The sequence below is a fragment of the Ctenopharyngodon idella genome, chromosome 8 (genome assembly GCF_019924925.1).
Source record: "Ctenopharyngodon idella isolate HZGC_01 chromosome 8, HZGC01, whole genome shotgun sequence".
In the NCBI taxonomy this organism is placed as follows: domain Eukaryota; kingdom Metazoa; phylum Chordata; class Actinopteri; order Cypriniformes; family Xenocyprididae; genus Ctenopharyngodon; species Ctenopharyngodon idella.
Genome location: NC_067227.1, coordinates 2,705,963 through 2,729,398, shown reverse-complemented (window position 1 = coordinate 2,729,398; position 23,436 = coordinate 2,705,963). Strand labels below are relative to the sequence as shown.

Sequence of the window (23,436 nt, the reverse complement as noted above, 5' to 3'; positions counted from 1 at the left end):
GTCGTGATTGTAGCATTGCCATGGTCATGTTCTTGCAATGAGGACACTGTCTCAGCATGGGTGCGACCCAAACACATGAGACAAAGATCATGGCCATTCGAGAGATATCGACCACACCTAGAAACACACAGCTTTTAAAAGATGCTCTCTGTTTGTGCTTGCTCTTTTAGAGAAAGCTTTCACTGAAACACCCAGGGTAAGCTCTCTATGCACTTTTCCAAAGAACAAATCTGAATAAGTAGATGCACACCAGTTCCTTTTATACCCGTATGTCCGGGGGAGTGGCGCATGCAAATTCCACTCGCAAATTTTCATTGGCCTTTTCTCAAAGTATCAGAGGTGATTGGGGCTCCCAAGCATGACCCTTAGGGCCCTATTTTAACGATCTAAGCACATGGCCTGAAGAGCATGGCACAGGTGCACTTAGGGCATGTCCCAATCCTCTTTTGCTAGTTTAACGATGGAAAAAATGGCCAGGCGCATGGTCCAAAAGGTTTGTACCTAGTTTCTTAATGAGTCATGGGTGTGTTTTAGGTGTAACGGTGCAATAAACTAATTAGAGTCTCATCTCCCATTCCCTTTAAAAGCTAGGTGCGCTTTCACCATGGTGGATTTGCTATTTATATGGCAGAGAGGAATCCTTTTATTTTTAATATTTAAAAATGATTGTGTGCTGCTGCCCTTTGTGTGTAACAAGCAGAGTGTACGCTCGTTGTGCACCCACCTATAGGCGCATATTACTAACGCACCCTTTAAATGACAAAAAATAAATAAATACTGAGCCATTCACTTTAGACCAGGTTTTTGAAGGTCATTGGTTTTCAGTTGCCTCAAAATAGCAACGAACCTTAACCCACCTCATTTCCAGACCAGCACGCCAATGGGCAAACAGATGGGCGCGAGCGGATTTGTTATTTAAACAATGTGGGCACTGGACGTGAAAATGATAACTGCATCAGGCTGAAACTAACAGATAGGGAACAGTTGTGCTTATATATATTTTTGGAATTTGTTATACATTTTGTCAGGATTCTCTGATGAATGGAAAGTTCAAAAGAACAGTATTTACAGTATTTGACAGAAATCTAACAATTTAACAATGTAAAAGTCTTTACTGTCAGTTTTGATCAATTTAATGCATCTAAATAAAGGTATGAATTTCTTTCTTAAAAAACATTTTTACTGACCCCTATAAATGTATTAAATATGCAAATTTTGTACAATATTAATATATTCCAAGATTTTACATTGAAATAAACAAACAGTTAATAAAATTAATTGTTTACTGAAATCCATTATTCCATTATTTATTTAATGCCATGTCGCAATATTCATTTTGAAGTTAAAATAAATGTAATATTTAAAGATGTGGCAGTTAGACCGATCTGAAGGCTGTTGAATTACCTGTAGATTTGGCTTTCATGTCACGAGGGAATTTGCGACAGACTCTGTTGTAGTTGGTGCAGATGTGGTGGAGGCACCAATCAGTCATCTGATGAGAGCAGTGGAACTAATGGGAACAGTCACATAGATGAAAACACTAGGGAGAAAATCATAGATTTTCTGCAATCTCTCTGGAATACTTGATTCTAATTGAAAGCAATATTTCGTGATTAGTTATTTATTTAGTAAAACTACATGCAATAAAGCCAGTCAGCCGAGATATACTGTATCTAGCTATAGACTTGCATCAAGCATGGCAAGCATTATGGGGAATACTGTGAGTTGCCTGTAATATTTCTGTCATGATGTGGTGAACTCTTTTAGTGTTTAGCTGCTAAAAATACTAAAATACTACTGTGCACATCTTTTGCATTTTATTATTGAAGTTTGAATTTGTCGTCATACTTAGGGTATGCTTACGCAACAACATTGTACTAAAAATGGAAAAGTTTTCCCTTTGAGTTTTTCATCTACAAAACAATCCCTGTTTACACAGATCAGCTATAACTATTAAAAACACTGTATTCTGCTGCCAGGCCAGTAGCTGGCGATGTCACTTTGTAAAGAAACACTACACACCTATAGACTGGACATGTAATATGCATGTGCATGACGTCACCATTTTTTACAAATTTGCGTTTTTGTAGTTTACACGGAGTACTTTAAAGTGCACTTTAAAACCCGTCTTCAAAAGTTTGTGTTTTCAGGCCCCCAAAATGCTGTTGTCATGTGACAATGATCGGCCAAAAGGCATCAGACTTTACAAACAGACATCCCTAGAGGTGCAAATGGGATAGGATTTCACTTGACAGCGATCCATTTTCATAGGTAGAGGTACACTTACTTGGGCCATGTCTAGGTAGAGCAGAACATCTCCATCTATGTCAGCTCCCATCATGGCAGCCTCTGTCAGTACCGTCACAGTGTACAGCTCTACAACAGACACACAACACTCATAAAAACAACAGAATGTCAAAATTATTCTTTTTTTTTTTTTTTTTTTTTTATTACTGACTCAGTAACTGTCACATGTATGCTCCATTTTGGTTTTGTTTTCATTCTGTTCCCTGTGTTCCTTTGCCTGTGTTCGTTGTCATTAGTTAGTATGAGCCACATTTCCACCACAGGAACTTTCCACAGGAACTATGGACTTTGGGGTGGTACTTTTGTTTCAACCACAGGAACCAGGGTCTAAATGAAGTTCCGGTTAAAATTTCCTCCTCAGAAAGTCCCTTCTCGCGAGGTAGTACTCTTTCAAAGTTCAGGAACTTTCGGGGTGGGACATGCTGATTGGCTGAGTTCATGCAGCATTTTATTTCAACCAACATTTTTAAAAGTCTGTTGCGGTGCGTGCAGTAAGAGTTGTTTGCTATTCAAATCAACAATGGAGTTAAAAAAACTACGACCGATGGACCGACGACGAGGTTCAGGATTTATTAAGCTTATATGCGGAGCACGAAGTCCAGCAGGAACTGGAAAGTCACGCACCGTCCTACTTCACCGGATTAATTTCACAGTACTTTAGACCTCAATGTTTAGTGGTTGTGTTTATCGCCAACCATCTCTTGTGTTTTAGTTTGTGAATTGGAATAAAGATTTTTTTGTATACTCTTTCGTCGTGCGCATCTCTACAGCCACCTCACATGACAGTAACACCGTACCATTTGTTAACAATAGTTAATGTTCCATTTGCAAACATTAGTTAAATACATTAACATGAACTAAAAATGAAAATATAACTCTAAAGCATGTATTAGTCTTAATGTTAATTTCAGCATTTACTAACATATTTTTAAAATCAAAAGGCGTATCTGTGGCTCATTATTGGGCGGCTCCTGCATCAACACATGCATCGTGCTGCTCACATAAACAGTGTCGGCCAATACAGAGCCGGCGTTCTGACGTAGAACCTGGAAGCACTGAATGTAAACAGCGTAGGAGACTGACAGGAGAGACGAATTTGTTGAATAAAGTCGTTAGTATTCTCGTATTAATAGTAAAGTATTCTCGTCGCTTCATAACATTAATTTGAACTGCAGTCATGTTGACTATTTTAACAATAGGGTTGGGAATCGTGAGAAATTTTCCGATTCCTGTTCTGCCTAACGATTCCGGTTCTGGTTCCATTAAAATAATTAAACAACTAATAAAAAATAGTAGTAAGGGAAAAATGCACAATACTTGACTCAGACAGTCCTTTTTGTGTTTATTATTCTTATAAAATGACTGTTAATCTCAACAAATTCGCTAACACTTTACAGTAAGGTTCATTAGTTAACTACATTAACATGAACTAATAATGAACTGCATTTCTACAGCATTTATTAATCTTTGTTGATGTTAATTTCAACATTTACTAATACATTATTAAAATCAAGAGTTGTATTTGTTAACATCAGTTAATGCACTGTGAAGTAACATGAACAAATTATGAATGGCTGTATTTTTATTAACTAACATTAACAAAGATTAACAAATACAGTAACAAATGTATTGCTCATGGTTAGTTCATAAATGAACCTTATTGTAACGTGTTACCTCAAATTAGATAAGATGCTTGAACACGTGTAAGATTCAGACAGGTGAAACAATATTTTTGTGAGTTGGATTCATAAAGACTTGTTTCTGAAAGAATGATTCAGTGATAGACACATTTTTAACAGTAAATTTGTTGTCACCTAGTGGCGTAACAATGCAATCGATAGTCGTTATTTGAAGTTCAGTTACTTTCTGAAGGTAATTTATTATACATAAACATCAGCGTTTCTATCTGAATAATAAGCTTTTGTATACTATAATTGGAATAGGCCTATTTGTCACACAGAAATAATGATACTGTGCATTTGAAAAGATTGTTTGTGAAGCTGTTTATATCTACACATGACAACTCTCTTTAGATCAACAGCAGCGCGAACGCAGATTTGAATGTCGCGATTTTTTTTTTTTTTTTTTTTTGTTCAAATGTTTAATATACACGGGTGAATCGTTGTCATTTAGGAATTAGATCATGTGGGTGATGAAATTGAGAACGTGATCTTTTAAAGATTAATCGTGCAGCTTTGGGCACCTCCCTCTCTCTCTCTCTCTCTCTCTCTCTCTCTCTGCATTGAAATCTGATGTATATGAGTAGCGCGAGGGCTTTTCAGTGCATTCATTGCTATAATATTCATGATGTGAGATGTCTCTATTAAAGGATACGCCCCCCCCCGCACTTCGCCCACCCATCACACTAGAACCGTTTTCGGAACTGAAACTCAGTTCTGGTTCTTTTTGGAACCGAAACACAGTTCCGGTTCTTTTCAAAAAACACTACCGGTTCCGGGTGAGAACCGGTTCTCGGTTCCCAACCCTATTTAACAATGTCTTTACTACTTTAGTTCACCCAAAAATGAAAATAATGTAATTTACCACATATAATGTCATTCACCACATCTGCAACACAAATTAAGATATTTTTGTTTAAATCCAATGGCTCAGTGAGGCCTGCATAGCCAGCAATGACACTTCCTCTCTCAAGATCCATTAATGTACTAAAAACATATTTAAATCGGTTCATGTGAATACAGTGGTTCAATATTAATATTATAAAGCGACGAGAATATTTTTGGTGCGCCAACAAAAACAAAATAACGACTTATTTAGTGATGGCCGATTTCAAAACACTGCTTCATTAAGCTTCAGAGCATTATGAATCTTTTGTGTCAAATCATGATTCGGATCGCATGTCAAACCGCCAAACTGCTGAAATCACGCTCCGAAGCGGCTATCACTTTTGAAATCGGCCATCACTATATAAGTCGTTATTTTGGTTTTTTTGGCGCACCAAAAATATTCTCGTCGTTTTATAATATTAATATTGAACCACTGTACTCACATGAACTGATTTAAATGGATCTTGAGAGAGGAAATGTCATTGCTGGCTATGCAGGCCTCACTGAATAAATATAATTTGTGTTCCGAAGATGAACGAAGGTCTTACGGGTGTGGAACGGCATGAGGGTGAGTAATAAATGACATTATTTTAATTTTTGGGTGAACTAACCCTTTAAATAACTTTCCCCAACACATATATTGGTCAGCCTGACGATGGTGGGAAATGTTCTCCTTAAAAATATTTAAAAATAGCTCAAACAGTAGAGCAAGACATTAGCAATGCTGATATCATGGGTTTGATTCCCAGGGAACGCATGATAAAATGTATCTGCCAAATGTAGGTTTACACAGGATACGAGCATCTGTAGAGATCAGACTCAGACTGTTATGTGCATTTATTATGGCCAAAAACAGTGTGTATGTAGGTTTATTTGTGTACCTGTCAGCGCAACCAGGTGAGGCAAACAGAGACGGTTTGCAAGTACAATGAGTTCCATGGCATCCAGATCAGAGCGAGAGCAGAAGCGGCCAGTATAGAGATACTCCAGCACAGCACGCATGCAGCTCCGCGTAGTGTTAGGAAACAGCACCTGACAAAACACAGCAACAATCTCAAAGCCTCTTTTTTTTTTTTTTTTTTTTTTTTTCTTGAGGGGGGGAGGGGGGGATAAAACCTCAGTTTTAAAGTAACATGCAAGAGTAACATGATAGGAATCAGCTGTTCATCAGTAAAGTCCAACTATAAGCATTCTGTAGATCATTTATGTTTGCAAACATTGACATACAGTAGGGTCCAAAAGTCTGAGAGTATCACATGAGCACTCTGTCTTTTCAATGTCTAAGTATTTGTTTTGTCCTACTTTTGCTTAGTACACAGCAGCAAGTTTGTGTAAAACCTGATGTTTATGTTCTACAGCATGATCCAAAGAGCATCTTTAGCTTCACTGGGAGCAAAAACAACTGACTGTCTGTACAAAAGATACATGATCAATGTCACAAAACTACTTTTTTGATTAGTACTCTAGATATTCTAAAAATCTGAAATATCATTTTTCTTTGTTGTACTTTTTAACCCTGTAAAACCTGACATATGAAGTTGTGCACTTATTTTTCAGGAAATACACAACTAAAGTAGTTCCAGGCCAGTTCTTTACCGCATTACAGTTCTAAAATGATGTTCGGAATGAGATGTGTAAGAAAGTAGTTCCACACACAAGAGCATTTTAAGGACAAAAACCTGACAAATGTCTGAACAATGTCTTGAGGCGTGGTAATCATAGTATAAGCAGAGTAATTTTGCGGGTTTGCTGTTGAATTATTAGAAAAATAATAAATATTACCAACAGTATAAGTTATTCTTAAGTTTACTTTATAAAAATCATTAAAGATTTCACAGCAAAAAGACATGTGAACCACAAGCTGAAGGGGGACATCTGTACAATTACACTAAAAGGCCTTTTACTTGCTAAAAAAGTATAAACTCTCAATCAGGCAATGATGTAGTAGGTTGTGTACAACATATTTTTCAGCAATGTTTTGATCATGTTGATCACTTAAAAAATGTTTGGTATCAAATATGATTCAGTAGGCTTCGTAGGGTTAAAACTAGATCTATCCAAATGTTAAGAGAAATATTCTGTTTGTCTATCAAAAAATGTTTATTCAAATGTATATCCATCTGATCTTTCCGAATTAAATACATAAAAATTCCAGCTGTTCATCAGATTCCTATCAAAAACTATACTGGGTCATGTTAGACAAATTATGAAATTTTACATGATATGTGTCCATTAAAATACAGACCACAAACAGTAGTTTTAAAAATTCAGTTTTAACAATGGTACTGGATTTACAGTATGTGAGTGCACGTTACCTCTTTAGTACAACTCTCCACAAATGGTCCACCAAACATGGCTGACATCCAATCACAGCTTGAGATGAGCAGTGGTTTATGGGCCATAATGGTGCCATCATCCAACCTGAACACCACATCTGTAACACAGAACAGAAGACCATCTGTAGCGTTTCAATTCACTATTGTAATGGCATATCATATCTATATCATATAAACATGCTTCACTCTCTGGTTGAAAAAAAAAAAAAAAAAAGTTCAATCTCAAATTCGACCAATAGGCTATTTTTTACCATATCATCTTGACAACTTAAAAGGCACTTTGTTACAGTGGCTCAATATTACGTTCCACTAAAGCTCAATCATAGTGCTAAAGTCAAGTATAAATAAATCTAAATTCTCAGTGTTTGTTAAAAGAGGGAAAAGCTCGGTCAGCATTACAAGACAGCTTGATGTCCTCCAAACCCTGAGAGTGCTGAAAAACACAATATGTCCACACCGGTTCTCACTACCAGAACAGCACTGATTATGAAACCGAAAGCCAGCTGACAAAATATGGGGGCTTGTTTTTCTCTATGGGGGTGAAAAATTAAGCTGAAGTAGAGGGGAAAATAGCTCGAAGGGACATTCTGCTTGAGCCCATCTCACAAATTTGCTTTGGTTATATGAAAAAAATGCTGGGCGACCTTCCACTAGGATGGACACTGTACACCCAATGTGTGCAGATACCAAAAAACGCAGAAGTTTGCTTTTTAATATACAGCTGACAGTATTATTCTACATGACACAGGAAGGTTGGGGTGATAAATAGGGACATTTGCAAGAAAAAGGCAAAGGGACAGCAAAACTAGCCGATGGGTTGTCTAAATGCTATGCACTGTTAGTGTAACTGACAAATATAAGCTAACAAGGCTAATCGCAGTCCACAAACAAACAGAGACCTACAGATTTTTAGGACTGGGTAATGTATTGAATATTCATTACATAATTGTGATCATTTAGCTGGTGATATAAAAAACTTAATGAATGTTTTGATAATTTGAATGCACAATTAGGTTTCCTAAAGTGTTATCTGTGAATCAGTTCGAACTGAATCAATAATTTGTTTGATTCTCGAAATCTCTCAAAAAAAAACTTGTGAAGTCATGTGGCATTACTCTATGGAAACTTGTTTCCGCCAATAAATAAAAATAAAAAAGGTAATTGCGACATTTTATATGGAGACAAACTCACAATTGCGAGAAATTGTCAGAATTTCGAGAAATAAACTCAAAATTGCGAGTTATAATGTCAGAATTGTAAGATATCAACGAGAAAATAGTCAGAATTGCAAGTTATAAACTCACTTTGTGAGTTATAAACTCACTTTTTTTCACAAATGTGCTTTATAAACTCAAAATTGCAAGACATAAACTCGCAATTCTGACTTTTTTCTCACAATTGCGAGTTTACATCTCACAATTCTGACTTGTCTCAAAATTGTGAGTTATAAACTCACAATTGCGAGATATAAACTCAAAATTGCAAGTTATGTCAGAATTGTGAGATATAAAGTCAGAATTTTAAGATATAAACTTGCAAATCTGACTTTTTTTCTCAGAAATGTGAGTTTTTCTCAATTCTGACTATAACCCGCACTTACAAGTTTATATCACGCAATTCTGAGAAAAAAAGTCAGAATTGTGAGATAAAAAGTCACAATTATACCTTTTTTATTTTTTATTCAGTGGCGGAAACAAGCTTCCATATTACTCCCATTTTTCAAATACAGAAGGTTTTAGTGAAAATATATGTACAGTTGTTAATTATTGCTGTTTATTTTTATATTGGTGCATATAAATGATAATGATGAAATATCATTGAAAGAAACACTATCAAGAAAAACACTGAAAAACATTCCTAGATTTTACCTTAACTAGATTTTTAATGTATTAGACTTTTACCATGTATTATTAATAGTAATTATTCAGTTTGACATTCTAATACAGTAGTTGTTTGGTTTAAATGATTGTCTTTTGACTGACCTCTGAATTTTTCAGTAATTGTAGAGCAATTACATTTGTAATTGAGTGTCTGCCTTGAAATGTACTGTTAATTTCATGTAAAACAATAATGGCAAACTATATAAGCGCCCTAGTTATTAACCAAATAGTTGCTTTTTGGAAGACTAGACTATTGTTCTGGCCGATTCCTAATAACTGCCAAGCATACATACAGTTCACATGCCACTCACCAGAGAAGGTCCCTTTGGCCAGACATTCTTTGACTCGATTTGTGCGTCTCACGTGAAAGGCCTTGGTGATCTCCTGATTCATGAAGGCCTCATCGTTCAGGATGTTAGCCACCATCATACGCAGGTCAAACACTTCCAGAAGCTCCGCGATGTGAGCCACCTGCATTAGCTCTTTCTCCCTTTCATCTAGTTTACCTGTGTACAGGTACCGCAACACGGATCGGAAGGGACCGGGTTGCATTGAAGGGTCCATGTGCACAACAGTCATTTTTCTAGGGTTGAAGGTGACGGGGTCATCCACCAATTCTTCTTGGATGCTAATGAAAGCACGACTCAAGGCAGGGAGCAGACGACAGCGGCGATCTCCGTCGCCTTTTAGAGTTCCATCACTGGTGCAAGCACGCAAGTTTGCTCTATCTCCATTGTCGCTACTTTCACAAACGTCAAAACTAGCTGCGCGCATCAGCAAATCACGGCCAGAAAGTGGTGGTCCTCGGGGTCGTTCTCGCACCCGTTCGGTCTCCTCAGAATCACGAAGTTCAGTCAAGAAGAGATCGTAGAACTTGGAAGAGGATGTGGCAAGGTAAATGCGATGGGCGAAGATCCTCTGCCGTTCCTGGAGGACTAAGATGACGTCGGCACAGAGCGGGTCCTCCAACAGGCGGCTAGGGTGCTCTTCTATGTTACTGGGAGGGGCGGGAACAGTGATAATGGGTGGAGGGGGTTTAGGGGGAAGGAAGGGGGCTTGGAGTAGTGGCCTTTGAACGTTTCGTAAATGTGACTTCCAGAACTGCAGATGACGGCGGGAAATGAGGGCTGCACGGATAGCATTGTCAAAAACGTCCTTAACTCCGAACTGAGCAACTATGCTGGTCTCATAATAAGGGATGCCTAGTTCTTTAGCCACCTCACGGCCTTTCTCTGGTGGCAATATCTCATTGGATTTGATGGGTCTGAAACAAAAAAATAGCATTGTATCATTATACTAAAGGGCTAGCATTCCCCAAAATGAAAAGTCTATCACCATTTACCACTCTCATGTCATTCCAAACATGCAAGAAAATCAAAAGACTTACTCTTTACAGTACAATGAAAGTGAATGGGCATAGGTCAGGGGTGTTTAATAGGGCTGGGGCAATAAATCGATTCTCTCTTGAATCGATTCTGAGCTTAGTTTTTAACAGCAGATGGTGCTCTAGGTTAGTTTTTAACCGCACGCTCAAATGCTCATGAAGAAGAACACTCGTGCATTCGGCTATGTACTTGCACCTCAGTATGCTTTTATGACATGAGATTAATGTAAACAGCCCACTGTAAACACCCTTGTAATTCGCTTCAACCTTTTCAGATTTTATGAATGATTATTGTAGGTTTAAAAGGAATTGGAAGCAAGCAGAGTACAGCGGTTTCTGAAGCACGCAGTGCCATCTGCTGTTAAAAACTAAGCTCAGAATCGATTTGAGAGAGAATCGCGATGCATTCGGAAAAACTCAGAATCGATCCAAAATCATTTCTCGATTCGCGACGCAACGATTCATTGTCCCAGCCCTAGTGTTTAATCCTGCTCCTGGAGGGTCAACGTCCTGCAGAGTTTAGCTCCAGCAAGCTCTAACACACCTGCATGAAAGTTTCTAGTGGCTGCAACCAAAAGCTGAAAAATGCTGCCTTTGCAGACAGCATACATAGGTAAGAAGGCAACAAGGCACATCCAAATGCAATTATCGTGTTACATCCTGTCCACTGAAATACAATAATATGATTAATTTTTGAAAGCAGCACAGAAGCATCCTCTGCTGCCTATGATATCCCACTATTCTGTGCATCTGATTCTGTGACCGCTAAGTTAAAAAATAAAATGGCATCTGAAAGTTGCAGTTGGTGGTTTTTGATACTTTTTTCTACTTTTGATTTCATTTCTAGCAATAAATTAGTATTGCAGTAATTAAATAATCACTTAGTTATCACCAAAGCTCTTTCTATTTTGTTGTAGATCATTAGACCGTTATGCTGCCTCAGAAGTCTGTCCGAAATCAGTTTCGTGAGGTACCTTTGTGCGCAAACGCTGCCTGCAAAGTCATTGTCTGATAGGGCAGTGAGGCTATGTCATTGCCTTAGGCAGCTGGCTTGCTGCTTCGCTGCCCTATCAGGCAATGACTTTGCAGGACTGCACAGGATTGTGGGATATCAAAGGCAGCAAAGGATAAATCTATGCTGCCTTCAAAAATCAATCAGATGAAAGTATCTTAGTAGACAGGATGTGGTACGACCACTGGATTCAGACATGCCTTGTTGCCTTCCTACTTGCACTGTATCCTGCCTGCAGATGCAGCATTTTTCAGCTTTGGATGCAGCCATTGGCATGTCCGAATACAAAGTTAGCTTCACTTCCTGTCTCAAAAGATGCCTTCATATGATCAATTTTTGAAGGAAGCATAGATGTATCCTTCGCTGCCTTTGATATTCCACAATCGTGTGCTTTCCATTCTGTGACAGTTGAGCTAAAAAATAAAGACTGGTGGTCAGTTTGTGTGTAAATGTACGTTTTTGACCATTGTTTTCCACTTTTGATGCAATTTCTCGCGAGAAATTACTATTGTAGTAATTAAATATTCGCTTAGTTATCATCAAATCTCACACTATTTTGCTGTAGATCATTAAACCGTTACACTGCCTCAGAAGTCTGTCCGAAAATTATTGCCTGATAGGGCAGCGAGGCAACAGGCAAGCTGTCTAGGTTTTCGGATGCAGCCTGAGTCTAAAGATCTTGATTAGCTGGTCAAGATATGTTTAATTAGGGTTGGACTGTTGGAGCTAAACTCTGCAGGACAGTAACCCCTTCAGGAGCAGTATTGGATAGGGATGCACCAAAATTTCAGCCACTGAAAATTATCGGTCGAAAATGGCATTTTCGGTTTTTGGCCGAAAGAGAAAAAAGGCCGAAAATATGCCTCCCCGCCCCCCTCCGTGTTCAGCGATCAGGTTTCACTCTTGCACAGCATGTTTTGTATCTTTGCAAGAGGCTCTGCTTCCAAAGATGCACAACTTCGAAGCGACTACTTCGAGTCCGCACTTTCGTGACGTAGTGCCGCTTTGACAGCCGGGTAGAATTCCTCTGCGTAGCTTGCAGGCTTGCGGGCTCAGCAGAAGTGCGCATCGAGGGTGCATATCAGCCGCAATGGGGGCGCTCACGAGCGCCCTTCTGAAAGCTAACATGACGAATGGGACATCCTACGGTCTTGTGGACTTGACAGACACGCGGACGCAGCGCCCATTGTAAGTCCAGAAGTTGTAAGACGGAAAGTGCACATTTGGGACAGGGCCCTCCATGTTCCGCTCCGTGTGCATTGCAGTGCTCTGCTCAATATTCTGTTCTGCTATAATATATTGATATTTAACACAAAAATTGGACAGAAAATAGGCCTGTATTAAAATAATGTTACTTTAGTATTAGTATTTACTTTAGTAAAGTGTGGTTATTTTATATACGTTTGTATTTTTTAATTCAGATTCAGTAAAATTATTGATTTTAATTAAAAGTCTAATAATAATACAATTATACAAAAAAAACTTACATAAAATAAGAAATTAATAATTACTTTTTTTAAAGTCATTTTCGGTTTTCGGCCAAGTGCATCCAGAATTTTTGGTTTCGGCCCAAAATTTTTAGTTCGGTGCATCCCTAGTATTGTACACCCCTGGCAGTCAAGCTTCAAATATTAAAAGGTGGCACCATTAAAATTATTCCATACAGCTCATGTGCAATATTATGAAGTTATTCAATAGCATTGCATAAGGAACAGATTGCAATTTAAGTCATTATTCACTGAAAATCTTCCCCTCCACCACTGCTTTCAAATTTCATTCACTTTCACGTTCATTTGAATATACAGTAATGAGTCAAGACGCATCACACAAGTTAAAAACAACATGAGGGTGAGTATATGATGACAGAATTGTAATTTTGGAAATGAACAACTTCAAATATTGTTATGGAAATGGACTAAAAAGTAGACTGTAGTATTGATGGGGACATATATTTACAACTGGGGTGTCCAGTTCTGCTCCTGGAAGGCCACTGTCCTGCAGAGTTTGCTCCAGCCCTAATTAAACACACCTGAGCCAGCTAATCAAGGTCTTCAGGATCACAAGAGACTTTCAGGCAGGTGTGTTGGAGCTAAACTCTGCAGGACATTTGCCCCACAGGTGCAGGATTGGACACCCCTGGTTTACAACATACAACCGAAACATTTCTAGCATTAACGGCTACCGATAGTTGCAATTACCACAGTAATTTACCTGGCCAGTGGGCGGCGAGCTCTATTCACTGCCTCCAAGTCAGCATACCGCAGGTCTAGCTGGCAGCCCACTAGGATAACAGGAGCTCTGGGACAGAAATGCTTGATCTCAGGGTACCACATCGTCCTCACATGGTGGAGTGAGTTTGGGTTTGCAATGGAGAAACACAACACCACCACATCAGACCTGTTAGCAAACCAGAGACAACTCATTAACTACATCATAAATTGTTTAGGTTGCTGGGTAACCTTTTTTGGTTCACCTTTGACTTCTGCATAGTATACTATAAGCTTATCAGTGAGAGCAAAGTTTAATCAGATGTCTGTGGTAAAAAAAACAAACTTGAAAACACCTTTTATAATTTTTTATATTCCACAGTCTGTTTTCTCCAGTATTCTCACAAAATGTGTATATTATGCAAATAATAAGGGGAAAAGGACAATAAAAATATCCCTAATAATTTATAAATGAGTATACTTAATCTAGTATGAAGTAGAGAAATAATGATCCAAGTTCACCTGCCATACGCAAATCTGCGGTCCTTGTGATGGTCACCAAAAGTGTCCCAGAGACGCAAGGACACGCTGACATCATCCACCACATCCCTGGACCTTTCTAGAACCTGACCGGAGAGACACACCTATCACATGCATGGAGATTTACCCGAGAAACTGCGCACAACCCATTTTTAAATATCAGGGAAATTATAGATTATAGTGGCATCCATCAACCTTTTTTTATATACTTTCTTTGAATGAATAAGAGTATGACATTAGGCATTCCTCACCTCCTGGCAGACTCTGTACTGATCTATTGCCCAGACGGTGGGCACATGTGTGGCAAGTAGCTGGTACTGTGTAAGCGTCGCATTGCAGGCCCGGGCACAGATGAGCCGGGTCTTTCCAACTGCGTTGTCCCCAACCACCACACACTTGATAGTCTCGACATTTGGCCTCTCATAGTCCATGTCAGAATCCATAAAATGATGCCTTTCACATACAAAAAAAAATGTAATAAAGATACAAACTTTTAAATATTTATTTTTGTGGGGGAAAAAAAACTCAAAAAGTTGTAGTGACATTTCTTGCCAAGAAACTACCACAGATGAACAAAGACAGAGAGATGTGAATATTGGTTAATTATTGGATTACTGATAAATGTGACTTTTTTTTTTTATCTATTTAATTTAACATTAAAAATACAATTAATACTTTAATTACTTTTCTATGATAAGCATGTTTTTGAATTTTGATATTTTTAGTTCAGGTTGTAAAATGCCGTGTGGTGCAACTCTCTAAAAAGTTGTATATATATGTAAAAAATATACATATATTAAAATTCATGACATTTAAAGAAAAATATTTAAAAAAATAATAATATTAAGATGTGTACATTGTATTGTATTGTAGATGCAAGGAAAATATATTACATTTTACTTCATAAACCACATGACATTATAAGAGTAATTAAATTTAAACTTTTCTTGAAAAAGTCATGCATTTTTTCCAAAAACAACCAAAACAGGAATACAAAAATTACACTTCTAAGAACTTGGTATATATTTTAGGGTACGCTTACACAACAACAATGTATAAAAATAAAAAAGATTTTCCTTTGCATTTCTTGCGTACAGATGACAACGTTGTCAAAACAATCCCCGTTCACACAGATCCATGAAAAGGATTAAAAACGCTGTATTCTGCTGACAGGCCAGTAGTGGGCGATGTAACTTTGTAAAGAAACAATGCACACCTAATAGACTGAACACATAATACACATGCGCATGACGTCACCATTTTCACAAATTCGTGTTTTTGTAGTTTACACAGAGATGATAACAGTATCATTTTCAAAAACTTGCACTTTGAAACCCATATGCAAATACTTTGCATTTTCAGGCAGGCCCCCAAAACACTGTGTCATGTAAATGAATGACCAAAACACACAGCATTTTTTCAGTTTTTAGTTGAAAACAGTGTCGTGTAAACGGACCCTTAGTTTTTTACAATCACATGGACCAATTTCTCCATACTAAGGTAACTTTTTTAAAACTCTTCACAACAGCAGTCTATGAGGCCTAAACTGTGGATCATTTATCACTGCTTTGGCACAAAATGCATTCAATAACTGATCTTTCAAATTAAATAAATTCTTTTCTCACTTAGACACAACCAGCACTAAAACTCAATGAACCTACAGGTCAATTTGCACATTTACGAACTCTTTTCAAAACTGTTATACTTAAGTTCAAAATACTACTGTAATACCATGTTGAAAAACATTCAGAATCTAAAAAGTGAAATACTATCAAAACAATTAGATGTAGCTGAACACGTGTTAGTTTCAATTTCATTATCATCCATTTAAAAGGGGAAAACTTATTTTGTACTGTAATGGACATGGATAATGTAACATATACTGCAGTGAATCATAAACAGTAGAGAGTGTCATTCTTGTTTTGTAAAGAAATTTTACAAAATAAAACATTATGTATGTATAATACCTGTTGTTAGTGTTTTTAGGTCATTGTTTTTTGAGTGACAAAGTTTGTTGGGTGAACCCTTTGCTAGTGCTACGGAAGAATGGCTTGATTTGAGACATGTATGAAGTGTTTTGGTGTATTTTAAATGTGAAATTAACTGCTGTGCCAAGTTGAGAGTTGGTAAGGAACTGTGTTAAGAGTTTTGAAAAAGTGACCTATTGAGAAATGTGTCCTAGTGATTGTATAAAAATAAAAACTGTAAAATAGATATTTCTTTTCTTTTAAAAGATTTTTCCTCTTAAATGTGATTGACTCAAATATACAAATGACTGATGGCATACTGTAGAATCACAAAAAAATGTAATTTCTAAAAAACAATAGGAAATATTACGTAAAATAAAATAATTCCAATCCCATGACAGTCATCAGCACAGTTTAGTCATTCAACATCTCGACTTCCTCCAGTCACCGCACTGAAAGTAATCTCTATAAAATTATTGTGGTCCAAACTGACCTGATTCAGCATGTTGAGCAATCAGAGAATGGTAACATAAAATCAATAAAGGAACTATCCCTACGCAAGAGTTTTGAAGTTCCACTTTCCTGCAGAGTTTAGCTCTAACCCTGGTCAAACACACCTGAACAAGTTAATCAAGGGCTGCGTCTGAAAGCTTAGGCAGCTGACTTGTTGCCTCACTGCCCTATCAGGCAATGATATTGCAGGCAGTGTTTGCGCACGAAGGCACGTAACAAAATTGATTTTGGGCAAATTTCTGAGGCAGCATAACTGTTTAATGATCTACAACAACATAGAAAGAGCCTTGGAACTAAGTGAATATTTAATTACTACAATAAAAATTTCTTCCCTGAAATTACATCAAAATTGGTAAATGTTGGTCAAAAACATACATTTACACACAAACTGACCACCAAATGCAATCTTTATTTTTTTACCTTAACTGTCACACAATGGAAAGGACATGAATGTGGAATATCAAAGGTAGCGAAGCATAAGGATTCAAAACATAAGGATTTTAAAATCAACTCTGAATTTAACGGAAAGCCAGTGAAGGGATGCTAAAATAGGGGAGATATAGTTCCTCTTTTTAGACCCAGTCAAAAGTCTTGTGGCCGCATTTTGAACAACTTGCAATTGTGATAATGAAGATAGAAGAAGACCATATTAAAGAGAGTTACAATAATCTAATTGTGATTTTACAAGTGCACGAGTCACAACTTATAAATCTTTACCTGAGAGGTAAATGCTTTAACTTTGCATCTCAAATGGAAAAAGCTTCCTCTAATAACAGCACTAATTTGTTTATCAAAAATTAGTTAAGAGTCAAAGATCACTCCAAGGTTTCTAATTTGTTTGCATACACTGGTTGAGAGAGGACCTAACTGGGCTTCCAGAGCAGGGGAGGAATTTGCAGGACAACCTAGAATTAAAACCTTTGTTTTACCCTCTGTAGCTGCAAAAAATTATTTGTCATCCACCTATTAATATAATTTACACATTTCAATAACACATCAAATGAAACAGTGGTGCCAAGCCTTACTGGAAGGTAAAACTGAGAATTGTCCGCATAACAGTGATATAAAATGTTGTTTTTTTCTGAAAAATGTGGGCCAAGGGAAGCATAGGGAAAATAATAAAGGTCCCAAAATGGATCCCTGGGGCACACCACACAAGACAGGCTCAGATGATGAGGAAAATGTTCCTAAATTTACAGAAAAAGTCCTTTATCAGATTTACATCATTTACATCAAAATTTACAACAGATGAAGGTATCTCAGGAGACTGGAAGTGAAGCTAACATTGGATTCGGACATGCCTTCCTACCTTGGAATGCATCCTCCGAAGGAAACAATTTTAGGCTTTTGGACGCAGCCAAGGTCTTTAGGATTAGTAGAAAGCTACAGACAGGTGAGTTTGATCAGGGTTGGAGCTAAACTCTGCAGGAAAGTAGAATTCAAGGACCAGAGTTGCCCTAATGCTCTTCTGTACTGATGCCAGTGTCATCTAATATGGATTTAGAATCCTTTTAAGCAGGGGTTTCAAACTAGTTTAGCTTCAATGTTAATTAAACCTGTTTCAGATAATAAAGTACTTATTTAAAAACTACAGTTATGTGTGTTGAAGCTGGGTTGGAACTAAACTCTGTAGGACTGTGGCCATCCAGGAGCTGAGATTGACATCCCTGCTTTAATGTGAGCTGCCTGTTTGTTTCCTTGAGTGAGCTTAATTTCAGTCCCTAACCCTAACCCTATAGGGTTACCCTTTTGAGTGAACTATTCCAAAGTCGCACTGAGTGATAGGATATTTAATTAAGCTCAAAGCTGTTACCAACATCAACATCACAGAGGCTAAATAACGTCACTAGAGGTAAACAAGCTGATGGGGTTACCAGCTGGGTAATCATAAATACAAAGGAACAGATGCTAATGATAAAGTGCAGCTGGAGTGAGATGTTGCCATTGTTGTTTTTTTCCCCTAAATTCTTCTTGTAACAGATGTGTTTCATAGTAGTGCATACTCAAAGTAGAAAACTTAAAGAGATGCAAAACTGAAATCATTTACTGCCAATACTGGTAACACTTTATTTTAATGTGCCATTATGTTACACATAATACACTGTAACATGAAAATAAAGTGTTACCTCATCATTTAGACACACTCATTGCATGCCAAACCTGTGTGTGTGTGTGTGTGTGTGTGTGTGTGTGAGAGAGAGAGAGAGACTTCTTTCTTACGTCAAACATACAAGATGTAGTTTGGGAAGTGTTTTTTTGTCCATAGAACGGAAGTCAATGTAACCAAAACTCTTTGGTTATGAACATGTGCAGTTCTGGGTGATTGAAAAACACTTTCTTTCCTCTGCATCATTTTGATTGAAGAACAAGCATAAATGACACATTGCATAATAATAGTAATAATAATAATAAGTTAAATAGATAAAGATAAATGATAGAAAACGTTTTAATACATATAATGCTGATTTTATTACATATAATCAGTCAGTGTATGTGTATATTTCAGTACACTGAATAAAAAGTGTAGTAAACGTGAAAATACTCCAATAATCTGATCCAGTAATAGGCCTAATCAGATCCAATAATACACATAATCTGTTAATGATCATCATGGCCAGTTTATATGGCATATAATCAATATGGATCTATTAGTAGACTATATCATGTCATTACAGTTAATCATTCCATCACTCAGCGTTAACTGATAACATATCAAGTTACAATGATACATAATCACGCGGCGGAAATATTGATTCGATCACAAACGCATCAAAAATCCACTATAGTCTACTTCACCTAAACACAGCATCGCAATAACCGTACATAATGTAGCCTAGGCACAAACAGCTCTAAATAATGTCACTCGGAAATAAAGTTAGACTATACATTCATGTATAAGTATTAAAATTCTATTAAGTTATATAAGAAACAGTACATTGTTACCTCGTGTCTTGAAAATGGAGGTGGCTGGTATAGCAGCAGTCTTTGGTTTCCAAGGAAACGGAATCTACTCCTCCTAATACTGTACCACGAGCCCCTCTTACTTAATGCAATGTTATTCCTATATTCTAATCAAATGAACAAAGAATAGATAGCTAACGGCTATCTAAAAAAAAAAAAACTATATGCATAATCGACAGCAGATAAATAATACTGAATAAAAAACGTAAATAACTGGATTTTGTATAAGTGCCAAGCGCAAGACGAAGTAACGTGACTCCTTCTGCTAGAGATCGACCCTTAAATAAATTCACTCATGTCCAACATGACTAAACACAGCATACACAAATGAGAGCGTAAAATGAACGAGCATCTCAATTCCGTCCAATATCCCGATCAAAACTAGGCTATATCTCATTTAAAACTAGACCGTACATCTGAAGCGTTACGCCTTTCAAGCCATTTAGTATACGTTACACCTAATTGTTAAAGATAGCAACGCAAATAAGGCTAATTGTAAGGTTAAACTCATTTAATTTTTTTAATATTATTAGCCTATTTTTATTATTATTATTAGGCAATAAATATTATTTTAATAATATTAAAATAAGCTAGGCCTACTAAAAATAAAATAAAAACATAAATGCAATGAATAGCTAATTAAAGTCATAACATTTATTTTAAAAATATAGTAGCTACTTAATAATGCAATTACTTTTAAAGAGCAGGCTACGTGTGAGTGAAATTGACAAATTAGCTATGCTAAACGGAGCCACTGACAAAAATTACATCATTTGTTTTTGGATACTGGAATGATAGGCTTATGGGTGAAGGATGATATTGTCTATCCCGTTTGCATTCAGTCTCGTCTGAGAAAGCCATTTAAACACTATAGTAGCCTATAGGCCTAGTATATTTCTGATAACTCTCACAACAATAATTTAAAGAAGCATCGATTGGATATTATAACCGTGGTGTACCTGCATGTTCTGAATGAAATAAAGTCTGTTCATTCACCGCCTCTGCATGTCTTACTACAGGCTATTATGTAACTGCAAATGTCCTCCTGAGAAAAGACACTTTAAGTGTCGTTTTAATAAATAACAGCGACTTAATGTCTTCATACACTAGTGAGTAGGTTAAACAGCCTGATACACACACACACAGGCTGCGGCTGGTCTTACCGCATCACAGGGAAGTGCTGCATCGGCTCGGCCGATATGGGGAAGCGACAAAACAAATGCATCGGATGAGGCTGGAAAGCTGGAACTAAACTTCATTTTCGGATCAAGAATATACGGCTTACAGTCGCCGCCACCAATCAAACCGCTTACGAGAGAAATTGTTCTATGCTTCTCCTTCTCAAGCAGCGCCATCAGATGAAACGTTGACTTTAAGCTCAGGCTCGGTGGCAGGCAGCGGGGCTGGACGGACTACTGCTCTTGATGTTTCCTCAGTTACCGTACGAACTGTACAACACAGGCACACAACACAGCACGGCCCATTCACTCACACACACAGACAGACCCAGTAGTACTGCCCATTCACTGTAACACAATCACACCACGCACCCCCAGTGACTCCCTGTTTACTTGCTTTAGGAAGTGTTAAATTCAGTCTCTCTATCCTTAATGTGACCCGTGGATAAAGAGGTAATGTTTGTGTTTTCTCTGATTTTTTTTTTTTTTTTTTAAGATCAGAGTCCAAGGGCCTAATCTGGGTTTAAGAGTAAGCACTACCTTTCTTAACAATATAGGTTTGATATGTGTGGAGATTTTAAGCAAAAAAAAAAAAAAAAAAAAAAATTTAACTATAAGAGAAAATATTACCATCTTGGTTGTTTCATTGATGAACAATAGCTCAAAACCAAAAGCCTATGAAAACATTTTAAAACAAAACTCCTGATTGTCTCTGGGATTATAGGCTGTCTGTGTCCATGTATTTATAACATGGCAAACAGTCCTGATTTAAAGGGTTATTCAAGGATAGATCTAAATTTAATTCAATGCGATGTGTTTGTCACTTTTCACTTTTAGAAATCTGACATGCAGGATATTCAATGAATGACAAAATAATTTACTTATGTTACATATACAGATCCAAAGAAAATTATGTTTCCTATACATTTTTGGTCAGTCGGAGAACATGTCTATGTTGTCATGTATCATCTGTGATTTGTTTTTTTGAGTTTAGTTTCTTTACCTGTGTTTAGTCCCTGTGTCCTTGGTTACTGTGGTTTCTTAGTTGATTATCAGTCCCACCAACACAAGCTTGGGGTCAGTATGATTTTAAAAATGAATAATAATAATAATAATACTTTTATTCAGCAAGGATGCATTAAATTGCTCAAAAATTACAGTAAAAACATCTATAATGTTACAAAAATGTTTATTTCAAATGCTGCTCTTCAATAAAAACTATTCATCAAAAAATAAAAACTATTCATCAAAGATTCCTGAAAAAAAAAATGTATCACTGTTTCCACAACAATATTAAGCAGTTTTTCAACATTGATAATAATAAGAAATTGTTCTTGAACAGCAAATTAGCACATTAGAATGATTTCTGAAGGATCATGTGACATTGAAGACTGGAGTAATGATGCTGAAAATTCAGCTTTGCTATCACAGAAATAAATTACATTTGAAGATATATTAAAACAGTGAACAGTCATTTTAAATTGTAATCATTTTTAACAACATTGCTGTTTTTACTGTATTTTTGATCAAATAATTGCAGCCTTGGTGAGCATATGAGACTTCTTTCAAAGACATTAAAGGCCAGATTTACTAACAGCTTGCGCCAGTGCAAATCCTATTTGGCATTAAAAAACTACTGTCAGGATTTACTAAAGACTCTCAGTGAAAAATTAGTGCTGAAAAGGCATGAACAGTTATTTTTTTGCAGCTGACCTTATTGCATATTCATTTGTTTCCCTTTCAGATGCTAAATTTATAAGAGGAGTATATTTAAATTAATCACGCAACACGATTTACTAAGGTTTACACTAGTCAATTTACTGGTATTTGCGCCATTATTTACCCCCCCCCCCCCAAAAAAAAGCATGTCTTAAATCAGATGCTAATTTGGTAGATTGCGTTAGTCAATATGGAAATGATATGGAACTGAATCACCCGCAGAACTTTTCACTCCTATCAGCGCTTTTATGGGATTGCGCTTTTACTCTAATTTGCCGTTTAGTAAATATGGCCCTAAAATTCTTAACTCTCCTTATCCTCAACTCCCCTTCCTTGGTAACCAACCATGACAGAAGAGCAGACCTCAAAATGTATCTAGCATGGGTACGAATCCTTCTCCTCCTCGCTCAGGGGTACGGTTTCCTCAAAGACCACACACGTGAGTTCCCTTTCGAATGGGATGGGAACTCGTGCTGCGTCTCCTAGAGGCTGCTATAGGGAATGCCTCCGGCAAGACTGGTGTCAGAAGCATGAGTCTAAACATGACAGTGAACTTGCCGAGAATATAAAAGGGCACCTGTGAAATACGTCATCCTCTTACTCTTCTTGAGGAGACCGTCTGTTTCAGCATGTGTCATGTGTCTTTTAACATTAAATAAAGCACATAAACAGTACCTGATATTATCATTGGCATACTTTGTGTTGCTGTTCCAGCCGCGACGTCATGGAAAAATAGAAACCATTTCTAAAATAGAATCGTCGCTGTGTCGCCGTCGCAGCTGGTTAGTACAAAAACTCAGATTAACATGGAGAAGATATCTTTTATTGCGTTGCGTCGCGTCTGGTTAGGACACAGTGTAAGTTG

At 37.2% G+C, this 23,436-nt stretch overlaps 1 protein-coding gene across 6 annotated transcripts in view; it reads right to left on the bottom strand.

Moving 5' to 3' along the window:
• Positions 1-21,333, bottom strand: part of LOC127517083 (rho-related BTB domain-containing protein 2-like) — a 29,695-nt gene extending 8,362 nt beyond the window's left edge. The window contains exons 1-9 of one of the 6 annotated variants that reach the window (XM_051902252.1): positions 20,988-21,333; positions 14,485-14,686; positions 14,216-14,319; positions 13,698-13,883; positions 9,402-10,354; positions 7,190-7,308; positions 5,756-5,906; positions 2,288-2,376; positions 1,405-1,510 (exon numbers count right to left, since the gene is read on the bottom strand). In XM_051902252.1, the coding sequence (XP_051758212.1) occupies positions 1,405-1,510; positions 2,288-2,376; positions 5,756-5,906; positions 7,190-7,308; positions 9,402-10,354; positions 13,698-13,883; positions 14,216-14,319; positions 14,485-14,676 (1,900 nt within the window). In that variant the 5' untranslated portion in view covers positions 14,677-14,686; positions 20,988-21,333. Of the gene's footprint in view, positions 1-1,404; positions 1,511-2,287; positions 2,377-5,755; positions 5,907-7,189; positions 7,309-9,401; positions 10,355-13,697; positions 13,884-14,215; positions 14,320-14,484; positions 14,687-16,693; positions 16,903-19,656; positions 20,205-20,837 lie in introns of those variants that run through there. The other 5 variants (XM_051902250.1, XM_051902253.1, XM_051902255.1 and 2 more) reach the window with 5 other exon arrangements.
• Positions 21,334-23,436: the final 2,103 nt, after the last annotated feature.